Genomic DNA, 11,977 nt, shown 5'->3' with positions numbered 1-11,977 from the left:
GTTACCACATTTTTGTTATTATTCCACAGATCGATTCTGGAATGACTAGCGAAATAGGCTGCACGATCTTTGTTTCAGAGTCTTACAAGGTATTCACTTCAGCTCGATCAAAATTATCCGATCCGATTCAACTCCAAAATGTTAAATACTCACACCTGGGTAATTTGAACAAATTTTTAAAATAATTAAAATTACAAGTTGTATAAAATCGTGGGAAAAATCATGTAAAACTTTACTTGAATTCATTTTAAAATATAACACTTTTGCTTGGATTTGTATTTTTTTCTTTTTTTTTTAAGATATTTTTACGTTATGTAGCAAGTGAGAAATTGAAAAAATTTCTATTCTTGAAAATTGTAAAATTCAAACTTCTTCAAAAATGTTGAGAATTTTTTCGTGAGTGGATTCACTATGATCTAGAAAATTCAAATTTTGTCTTTTTTCAGTATCTTAAACCTTACTGTAAAGAAATTCGGTACAGAATCCACGTAATAAAAGAAGCTTAATATTGTAAGCGAATGTTAGCCACGCCGCCCGTTCCTAGACGTGGGAAAACTTCCTCGCCTATTTTGTAGAAGAGGCCACTCGAGATTAAAGACCGTGGGCCGATTCCAATGTTTATGACCGACGCCTGTAAAATCGAGCTACGGTATTCGGACGAGGGTTGGACCGAGGAAGATACCCGACCGAGCACACGAAGCCAAGCGACACTCTGTCGGCAGAACGTCGTCGAAATCGCACGTCCGAACCAGTCTTCAGTTTTAGCAAGAAAATACACTTTGTTATTAACGGGAATTCCATTGTAAAATTATTGTCTACATATCAGAAGTGGGATCACCAACTCCACTAAAGAAACTTTAGTGTGTGCAGCGAGCACAAGATAGTACGGTACCGTATTACAAGTGTCAGAGTGCGATGCCGAAGCAGTCGCGAAAACGTGATTACGAGCGGAGATCGAAGGCGTCGCGTAAAGCGGCTAGGCGAGTGAGATCATTTCCATCTCGATCCAGGAGCCGATCCAGTGGTTCGGAGGACTACTATCGGGAGGAATCGAGTAGGTACTATTATCACCGAGCCTGCACCCCGAGGGACCGCAACTCTCGGCGAGAGGAGGCGTCGAGGAGCACTGAAAGGTGGAGGAGAGACAAGAGATCACCGAGCAGGAGCCATTCGATAGAACGACGGTCAAAGGATAGATCGACCGGGAGGGATGATGGTACAGGGATGTCTGGTGAATCCGAATTTGCTAAGTTGACTTCGGCGTTGACGGAGGCTATCCGCATGGGCTCGAGTCAGGCAAAACGTGTTGCGAACGAACGGATTTTACCGGAATTCGATCCGGAAGTTGGGGGGGTATCCGTGACAGAGTGGTTAAGGAAGATTGACGAATGTTCGAAGATATTTCACTGGGAGGATACCGACAAGGTCTATTTTGCGACAATTAGGCTTCGCGGGCTCGCGAGGAGGTGGTATGATGGACTTAAAAGCTAACTTGGGCTGAGTTCTCGAGCGCGATCGTCCGGCAGTTTTCGGCGGAGGAGAACTTTGGGAAGTTGTGGGACGACGCAGGTTCGTACAGAAGTACCCCGGGCCAAAGTCTTACTGCGTATTGCTTTGAAAAAATTGCGAGAATAAATAGACTAAACCTAGACGTTCCCGAGAAAAAAATGGTAGAATCTATTGTACGGGATACACGATGAACAAATTAGGATGAGTTTAACGGCAGCAAATAAGGCAACAATTCCCGAGCTTACGCGCTGTTTGGAATCGTTCGCGGTAGAACAGGCTGGGCATTCGAGGGAAATCAAGAAGGGAAAGAAAATAACAGGTCCGGAAGGGGCAAAAGATAAAGGCAGACGGGTAAACAGAGAGGCGACATGTTATCGTTGTGGGAGATTGGGGCATAGAAGAGCTAATTGCACCGGAATTAATCCGGAAAGGAATGATGCTAAGGACGACCGTAAAACCGACTGGGAGAAGGGCGAGAAGAGTGTCCCGAACGCGACGGATAGACCGTTTTTACTCCATTAAAGGTGTTCTGAGTGTATTTCTTGGGTAGTAGGTTTAAAATAGTCATTGATCGCAGTGCAATCCGAGCTACTGCGTTGAAAAGGACATTCAGCCCCGGTAAGCCTGTTAGTGGGTTTATTTACAAGATTACGATTTCAACATTACTTATTGTCCGAGACGGGCGATAAATGGGTTGTCCCAAAAATGTCGCGTTTCATTGTAGTTCAGTATTGCCACGACGAACAAAGACGCTAAGTATATCGCGGGAAAACTATAAATTTAAAGGTATTTATTATACGGAAATTTATTTCAAAATATGTCCGGTCGAGCCCTAACTGCTTGTATTATAAGTCTTCGGGTGGTCGAAAGCCAAGATTGTTACCCCCTATAGAAAAGGTCATACGATACATTTAGATCACGTGGGGCCGTTCGTTCGTAGTTGTAAAAAGAATACTCAAATGCTTGTCATTGCTGATTTTTCGTGCTCGAACCCGTCCGGGACTCGTCTGTGAAGGGCATCTTGAAGTCGCCGAGTCAACTAATAGCAATTTTTGAAGTACCATCCTGCATCGTGACCGACAAAGGGTCCGTGTTTACGTCCTACACATTTGAAACGTTTTGTATTGAGCACGGCGTCGAGCATATGTTAAATGCGTTAAATAAGTGGCTACACCGTAGTGCGGACGTACACTACGAGCGGATGAACCGCACAGTTCTGGGTTCGCTCACAGCTACCTGCGCCGGTAAGGCAGAGGAGCTTTGGGACGATGACGTCAAAGAGTCCAGAGAGTGATTAACTGCTTTGTTAATCGAACTACGCAACTTTTGTTTGATTACCAGCCGCGTAGTATGACGGACGCTGGGTGTCGGCTCAGGTTCAGGACACTTTAAATTAGATAGATTTAAAGGTATCCCGGGACGAAGTAAAGAGGGCTACCGATGCGGAGCAACAATACCAGAAGAGGTTCGACATACGGAGGCATAAGGTTCCGAAATATGACGCGGATGACGTCGTTATGATCGCAGCCAGCCCAGCGGTAACTGGTCAAAGCAGGAAGTCGGCGGCGATGGGACTCTTCGAGGCGACAGCTGTGCTACCGAACGATAGGTACGAGGTGTAGGAGGGATTCGAAGAAACCACCAGGGCCGAGTTCAGGCTTCCCAGGTGTGAGATGTGGTCAATCTTATGCTGGAAAGGAGGTCTGGGCGTAGGCCGGGACCAGAGTCGAGTTCAGGCTTTCCAGGTGTAAGATGTGGTCGGTCTTATGCTGAAAAGGAGGTCCGGGACCAGGATCAAGCCTAGCATGAGATGGAAGTGGTTGGTTGCCCCAGCGACCGGTAAGTGCACGAGGGCGAGGCTGGAGACCAGGCAGCCTGTCGAATTGGGACAGTCGATCGGATTGTCTCGTTCAATCTACCGAGAAGGATGTCTAGTCCGAAAGCGGCTGCTGTATCTTTATCCTGATGTAGGCCGGTGGTTGTCCGAAGTTCGGATCGCGATGATGTCTCGGAACTGATCACTTCGAGATGGTCGGGGTTCGAGTTGGACAAGCACCCTCGGATCATGAAGGGTAGTACTAAGTCAGGCATCCGTTAACTATGTTACAGGAGGTATGAATATACCGCGCGTCGAGGGCGACGGCTAGGTCAGTATGGCCGAGTGTAAGCGAATGTTAACCACGCCGCCCGTTCCTAGGCGTGGGAAAACTTCCTCGCCTATTTTGTAGAAGAGGCCACTCGAGATTAAGGACCGTGGGCCGATTCCAATGTTTATGACCGACGCCTGTAAAACCGAGCTAGGGTATCCGGACGAGGGTTGGAGCGAGGAGGATACCCGAACGAGCACACGAAGCCAGGCGACACTCTGTCGGCAACCAGTCTTCAGTTTTAGCAAGAAAATACACGCTTAGTTATTAACGGGAATTCCATTGTAAAATTATTGCCTACATACCTTTCAAACAAAGAATTCTCGAAGCCAAGATTTTATATCTTTGGAGTTTCACATCTCACGCCCTTCAAATTTAATCCCGATCGGTGGCCATTTAAAACTAAACAAATATGTATATGATAGTCAGTCATCAATTGTTAATCAAGATAATTTTACGAAGTAATTTAGTTAGCTAAAAATTATTTTTAAAAACAATGAAATATAAATAATTATATACTTAAAATGTGTGTTAATATTAAAATATGGATACAGCTCTTTGTGATACATAGATGCATGATATAAAACGGAATAGTTTCAAATAATTTCAAATAGGTTTCTTGTAACGGAATTTGGAGGCACAGACGAAGTACAATATGCATGTATGTATTCACAGTGTTGTTAAACTTTCAATATCGAAGTGCGATGCGCTAATAAATGTGATGAATCTTTCTACTATATATCACAAAGAGCCCGACCCATATTTTATGGATTTATCACAACTTTTTCAAATACATGGAAAATTAAAATTTTAAAATTATTAATACATGATTTTATTTATAAATGATTTATACAATTTATGTTAAACAATCTTGAAAAAAAATTTTAATTAACTAAATTTCCAACTATTTTAAATTATTATTAATATTAAAATATTAAAATTATCATTTGATTTTAATATTTTAATTAAAATGCTCTGTCTCTGCTCGACTGTAAAACATCATTTAAAAAGACTCGGCATAAAACATAGGCAGGCAGGGGGGTCACGCCGTCCACTTTAGATCAGCGAGTCACCATTTGTTCTTCGCTGCTGACCAGGCATGAAACCGATCCATTTCTGAAAAGAATTGTTACCGCAGACGAAAAATGGATACTTTACAGCAATCCACTTAAAAAAAAACCGGTTTAAACACTTCAACCATCTTTGACATTAAAAAAGATTCTTTTATGTATTTGGTGGGATATTTCGAGTGTGATTTATTATGAATTATTAAAACCTGGTCAGTTTATCACAGCAGAGATTTACTGTGCGCAATTGATGAAAGATTAAAGGCGGAATTATTAAAAAGACGATCCGTCCTGGTGAATAAACAACGATGCACCTTGTAACAAGACAATGCGAGGCCGCATGCAGCGAGAATTTATGATTTCGGTCGCTGTTTTTAATGTTTTAATTGTTTGAACCACCGTTGGCATTTATAGATATTCAAAATTTCGCCATAAGTTTCATTAACATTTTTGGTAACTTCTTTGGGCTTTAATACTTTATCAATCAAAAATAACAAAACACCGCAATTGCACCTCTTCGATCTTTGGCCTTAACATTTTTACTATCTGTAAAAATAAAAAAAACGAAATAAAAACAGTAAGTATGAACGACATTACTTTTCGCTTTACCTAATACAATATTAAGTTTAGTTTTTTCTAGTTTTACGTATGTAGATATTATAAGTGTATAAACACTTTTGTGGCTTTATATTTTACATTTTTATATTTGACGTTTTTTTGTTAATAAGTTTAATAAACAATGTTATTTCTTTAACATGTGTCTGAATTGAATTAACACACAATTTTATGCAAAAAAAAAATAGCTTAAATTACTATATTTATTATAATAATTAAAAGTTATGAGGTATATGAAGACTTTTGTGACTGACTGCATATCTTTCTCTGATTTGTACTTTTGTTCTTGAAGTAACGATGGCTCCGAACTTAAAGATGGCTCACAGCGCTGATGAATTCCTAACAAACTACAGTAGGGACTCCCGTATCCGAACTAATAAGGAGACAAAAGTGGCCGGATAGTGGAATTTTCGGATAATAGAACAATCACTTTCTTTTGCATTAAACTTCATTTATTCAGGTAGAAATGAACTGTTCGGTCTTGCCGAACACAATGGGGATGAAAATCGTACCGCAAAGGACAAACTCATCGAGCCAGGGAAAGCAACTTGATAACTTCTAATTTCTCGACGGCAGGAATCTCTCGTGACCATATTTCATGTCCTTCGTTACTTTGTATCTTCTATTGTAGTCGTACCGGACTACCAATTCCAAGGCTCGGTAAGTTTTTTCATCGCAATGGTCCCCATCATAAACGAATTCGAAGAGGAGATGTGAAAAATAAGTTCATCGAGCCAACAATAAAACTTTCATATTCACTTCCTTCGATCGGATGCCGAAGGAGCAGGACGTCCAAATACTATCTGTGTTGTACCCACAATAAGCCACACAAGTGCACACAGGCACAGCAGTTCATTCTAATACTAGTGTCAGATAAACCAAATTCTCAACACACGGATGGAAAATAGTGGAATTAAATTTAAGGGTATCAGTGTATCAGAGTGGCAATAGAACAATGAACCCGAGTGAAGTGATTTAAAGAAAATAAAGAACAAGAAAAACGATCAAGACCACCACCAACCTAAAAACAGCCAGCGGCCCGGCGCAAAACTCAAATTCAAGATCCAGAGTTTACATTAAAAACACCAAAAATACTACTTAAGCTAACAAAAGAAAAATTAAACATATCAGAAAATGAAGGAACTATCGACTGTGACGACTACGAGACGGACACCTCGAACATGGAAACAGACGCAAACAGCAAAGCTAAAGACCAATGGAAAATACAAAAGCAAGCTAAAAAAAGAAAAATAACTCTGAATGCCAAAAACGCAACTACAGCCCCAACTCTAAAGCTAACTAAAATACACTCGAAGGAAAATTGGCTTGGAGAAATACCAATAAGGAACAAATTCCAGGCACTCCAAAACCTAACAGAAGAAAACGAAACGATCACCACCTCACAACCCAAACCACCTCCCATATACATCGAAGCTCCTAATATCAATCCACTAATAGAAAAACTAAATGAAATAGTAGGCCCTACAGAATACACTCTGAAGCAATTGAAAGACAAACAAGTCAAACTACAAACCCCCAACGCCTATAGAGCCATGATACGAACGCTAAAAAAGAAGAATGCAGAATATTATACATTCCAACTAAAAACGGGAAGAAAGTTTAAAATGATTAATGTGATTACACCCAAAGTTAAATATAAAATACATTAAAACAGACGTACAAGAGAAAGGACACAAGATAAGCAATATTATTAATCTCACAAAAAGAGGTACGACAATCCCACTCCCAATGTTCCTGTAGAAATAGAACAAGCCAATAATAATAATAATGATATATACAACACATCAATCGTATGCAATACCAAAGTTAACATAGAACCGCCAAGAACTATCAGAGAAATGCCTGCTCTAGATACCATACTAGGTATGGACATATTAATAACTATTACAATAAACAAGCTAGATGAGTGAAATGTGCAGGTACCCATTCCACCGAAAACTGTCCAGTGGGTAAAAGAATAGACAAAGTAGTCTGTGCTAACTGCGGAAACAACCATCCAGCAAATTATAATGGCTGCATGGTAAGAAAAGAGCTGCAAAAAAAACTATTTCCCCCTTTAATAAGAGACAAAAATTAGCACCCTCACAAACCAACACTGCAAACACCAACACAAATGTTAACACAAATATCAATAAAAAATACAGGAACTATGCAGAAGTACTAAAATCGAACAACAGACGCAACACTAACGAACACGAGAGTAAACAACCAATTCAGATGCAAAGACTGGAAAAACTTGAAACACTAGTAGAAAACTTAACACAACAAATGATTGTAATGCTAAACTTATTATCGAAACCAATCACGCTACAGGAACAAACCCAAGCAAAAAATTAAATTAATGCAATGGAACAGTAACGGGCTACAGAATCGGATACCCCAACTAAAACTACTCCTAAAACAGCTTGAGATAGACATTATAGCAATCTCAGAAACACACGAAACGAATACAACACACTTAAAAATACCATACTACACCTATTACGGTACACTACACCCTAGCAGCAAAGCACGTGGCGGATCGGGAATTTACATAAAAAATGATATCAAATATGCACAAACAAGCTCATACCAAACTGAAAATACAAGCAACAACAGTCAACATTACACTACATAACCGAGATGTTAATATCTCAACAATATACTGCCCACCAAAACATGCAATATCAACAGAAGAATACAACAAATTCTTTAAGAGCTATAAAACAAAATTTATAGCTTTAGGGGACGTGAATGCAAAGCACAACTATTAGGTCTCCAGAACAAATAACCCTAAGGGAAAGAATCTCTACCAGTGCATAAAAATTAACAACCTAAAAATCTATGCATCAGGGAGACTAACCTACTGGCCATCAGACCCAAACAAAACACCGGACATCCTAGACACAGCAGTCACGAATACAAATTTGAACATCAAAACTGAGGAGTTGCTAAGTTCAGACCACACACCCACAATCTATACGATCGACCAAAAAGTAACAAAAGACGAAAAAACAAAATTGACAAACGCCACTACGGACTGGATAGCACACGCAGAATACATTAATAAAAATCTGAACTGCAATATAATGCACTAGGCATAGAGAAGGCAGCTGAAATACTAACAAGCACATCGCTACGAAATGTGCGGGTAACAGAACGTCCGTATATTAGGGTATTCGGATAATGAAGGTATGGATGCGGGAGTCTCTAATGTATTTAAAGGGACATAAGTTTCGGATTTCTTATTCAAAGCATATTTGCTGAAGTGCATTCTAAGAGCATTTTGTCTAATGTTGTTCTGTTCGTCAGGAAACGAAAATATAAAAAATATAATATTTTAAATTTAAAGCCAGGAAAAGGATTATAATAAACAATTATTTTTGATTCTTTTTAATTATTTTTATAATTATTTTCAAAAAAATTATATAAAATTATATAAAATTCTTATTTCTTATTTTTAAAAAAATTATATAAAATTATATAAAATTCTTATTCCTTGAAATATATATTTATTTATTTTTCATAGAACAATATACTGTTGGATTCCCTGTAATGGAATTAACACGTTTACAATTTATAAGAGTTTATTCCCTTACAGTCGTGGTCGTGTATGAAATAGAATGATATAAGAATGATTTACAATGATTTAGAATGTCTTAGAATATGATGAATGTCTAATCTCTGAAGCATGTCCTTATATATATTCAGTTATCATCGTCAAGTGGAAGGGGAAGGAGCATAGATGACCAACTATCGGATCTTGCCCTTATGACACTTTTATGTGGACTGTTGTTAGCTCATTGTCAGTATTTGCATAGATTCAATATTGTCCGGGTTGGTCATTCAACAATACATAAGAAATAAATAAATAATACATTTATTATTTTGAAAATTTGTTCTTTTCATTTTGATTGTTTATCAAATATTTGAAGACAATTCAACTTTTATTATTTAAAGAATAACTCACTTTCCGCTGTATTGATAAAGCCAAATTTTCATGAATTATAACTGATTTTTCCAAAACAATATTGTGAAACTTGAACGAATTTTAGCAAAAGAAATAGAAAAAATGATACTATATAATATTTAGCATGCCTTTCTTTCATCTTAGTTTTCCTATTATTTTATAACGCAGCGATAAAGAATTAAAGAATAGAAATAGAAGCAAGAATGAAATAATGGAATAACATGTTCATGTCATCAATAATACGTCTCATTTGCTTTAATATTTATTATTATACTTTTGTAATTGTTTTTAAATGCAATATTTATATTTCTATCACGAAGATTTGTCAAAAAAAGAATTAATATTCAACAAATTACATTTATGAAAAGCGACGATATCATTTGCGTGACTTTGTTGTTTGATTTTTTCATATCCAATATAACGGATATGAAAATTTGAAACAATTATTTTTGTTTCATTTAATTCAAATGTGAAATAAGAATTTTCTAGAAAATCAAAAATATGGATTAAGTTATTTTTGATGTCATTTAAATGATTTTATTTAATTCTATTTAAATTTTATTTAAATAAAAATTATACTTTTAATTATTACTCATTATTTAAACTGATTTGCCCAAATGATTCGAATGCGGATAGTCGATATTTCGGGTCGAATTGGATAATTTTGGTTGAGCTCAGGCGGATTCGGAAACATACGAAAAATTTTCTAACTCGTGTGTTTCACTAGTTTAACCATTTCATCGAGTTGACAGACAGAACAGCAACAGAAATGTGGCAATCAAGTGAGACTTTTAGGCTTCGACAACTACGCTTTCGTTAGGAAAACTGAAACTTGTCTCTTTGACTCGCTTTTCTTTTCTCATGCACCATAGCGAAGGCAATTGGATGAAAATGTAAACTGACTACTTCCTCATCAATTTCGGTGATTTTTGAATATATTGTGAAGGTATTTTGAACAGGAGTGGTTAATCTACAAATTCACCGGCAATCAGAATGGAAGGAGAAAAATGCGAATGAGTAAGGTTTTAAACTCATAATACTAACACATATATGTTTAATGTTAATATAATATAACATAATGTTAATGTTAATACTAACATATGTATATATCATTAAGTCACTCATACTTTATATCATTTTTATTAACGATAACAATAAATGTAATTTCGGCAGTCAATAATGCAACTCTGTGAGTCTGTCTTAATAAATAACATTGTATTATAAAAAAGAAAATATGTACGGTATCGTTCCAAATATAATATATTCCAAAAATAAATTTGACTTCGAAATTTCGAAACGAATGAATTTTGCAAGAAAAAATTTACAATACATAATGTGCTGCTTTGTTCCAAACAATATTTGTAGAAATATTTTATTGATAAGTCCAATCTTTCATAAAATCGAGTTAACGAGATAAAGCTAATTTATTCAGGCTGTGAATTTACATATTTGTGAATAAAAAAACATCGTATCTAATTATATTATTCATAAAAATATCATATTTCAATAAACTTTTTCTAATACTTTTAGATGTTAATAGTCAAATATATATTATTTTTTATCCCAATTTTCATCAATCGCTGCTAAATCGTTATATTTCTTCATTGATAAACCACTACGTTTAATTCAATAAATAATTCTCGAAACAAACTGACAGCTGTTCATATTTTTTAACTTTAATTCTCACCATAACTAAACGCTGCAGTGCAAAACCTGTCTAAATCGGTACGATAAAATGTAACACGAAAATGGAAATTTTGGGATAAAAAAATACATTGTATGCTAAGTCTATTCCTACACCTCGTTTATGGTCTGAACAAAAACATGGAGTTTTTAATACTTTCTGAAGTTCAAATGTTTAGCCCAAAGTTTTATATAAAATATGTATGTATATTTTAAATATAAAAATTAAATAATATTGTTCTTTATTATTTATGTCTTTCATGTAATACATTCTCGAGTAGTGTAGTAATTAAATAAAATTACAAAATTAAATAATTTGTCTCGTGTGTATTTTTATTTATAATTGAGTTTGGTATTCTTATACATTCCCTTTATGTCACGTATGGAAGTGAATGTCTCCCTTTTTTTGATATTTAAATTTCATTTAAATTGATTTTTAACTAGTAGATTAATAAACAATATAAAAATTTATATTGAAGTTGGGAATAAATTTACTGTATATGAATATATTACAATGTTTGAAATAAAAAGATGAAATCAGATAAAATATATTATTATAGAATACAAGTAAACATAAGTTGAAAGTGTTTATATAAGAAAAATGAAAATAGAAGTGGGGAAGAAAAACTCTATACATTTTAATATATTATATATTGTTATATATTTATATTGATATATTTTCTGTTTACTTTTCTAATTATTAAAAACTTAGTTATCTATAAAACGTATCTAATAAAACTTTTAAGATCTGTACAATAAAAATTTTCTTTTAATAGGATATCATTCATGCTTATAGTGGTGGTTTAGAAAACACATTAAGGATTTTTCTATTTCTATTTTTATTTTATTCGTATTCATTATAATGTAAAAAAATCATGAGAAAAATTGTCTTATAGAATCAATCATGGGAACACATGATAAACCAATTAGAAAAATTGAATATCGTGCTGCAGTAAATGCAATATTAACTGGTGGATGGAATGCAG

The 11,977-nt window shown here is 35.8% G+C and overlaps 2 protein-coding genes across 2 annotated transcripts in view; both read right to left on the bottom strand.

Annotated features, from left to right (window-relative positions):
- The window catches only part of LOC122537408 (nucleolar protein 56-like), a 2,511-nt gene extending 2,265 nt beyond the window's left edge, over positions 1-246 (bottom strand). The window contains exon 1 of the mRNA XM_043670538.1: positions 196-246. Coding sequence (XP_043526473.1) covers positions 196-246 — 51 coding nt within the window. The remainder of the gene's footprint in view (positions 1-195) is intronic.
- LOC122537402 (nucleolar protein 56-like) overlaps positions 1-10,278 on the bottom strand; it is a gene marked incomplete at its 5' end in the record, with an annotated part of 25,887 nt that extends 15,609 nt beyond the window's left edge. The window contains 2 exons of the mRNA XM_043670523.1: positions 411-416; positions 10,215-10,278. Of these exons, the coding sequence (XP_043526458.1) occupies positions 411-416; positions 10,215-10,278 (70 nt within the window). The remainder of the gene's footprint in view (positions 1-410; positions 417-10,214) is intronic.
- Between the last annotated feature and the right edge of the window lie 1,699 nt (positions 10,279-11,977).

This window comes from Frieseomelitta varia, unplaced genomic scaffold (genome assembly GCF_011392965.1).
Source record: "Frieseomelitta varia isolate USP_RPSP 00005682 unplaced genomic scaffold, Fvar_1.2 scaffold_907, whole genome shotgun sequence".
NCBI lineage: Eukaryota > Metazoa > Arthropoda > Insecta > Hymenoptera > Apidae > Frieseomelitta > Frieseomelitta varia.
Note: the sequence above shows the minus strand (reverse complement) of the source record. Positions and strands in the feature narration are given on the sequence as shown.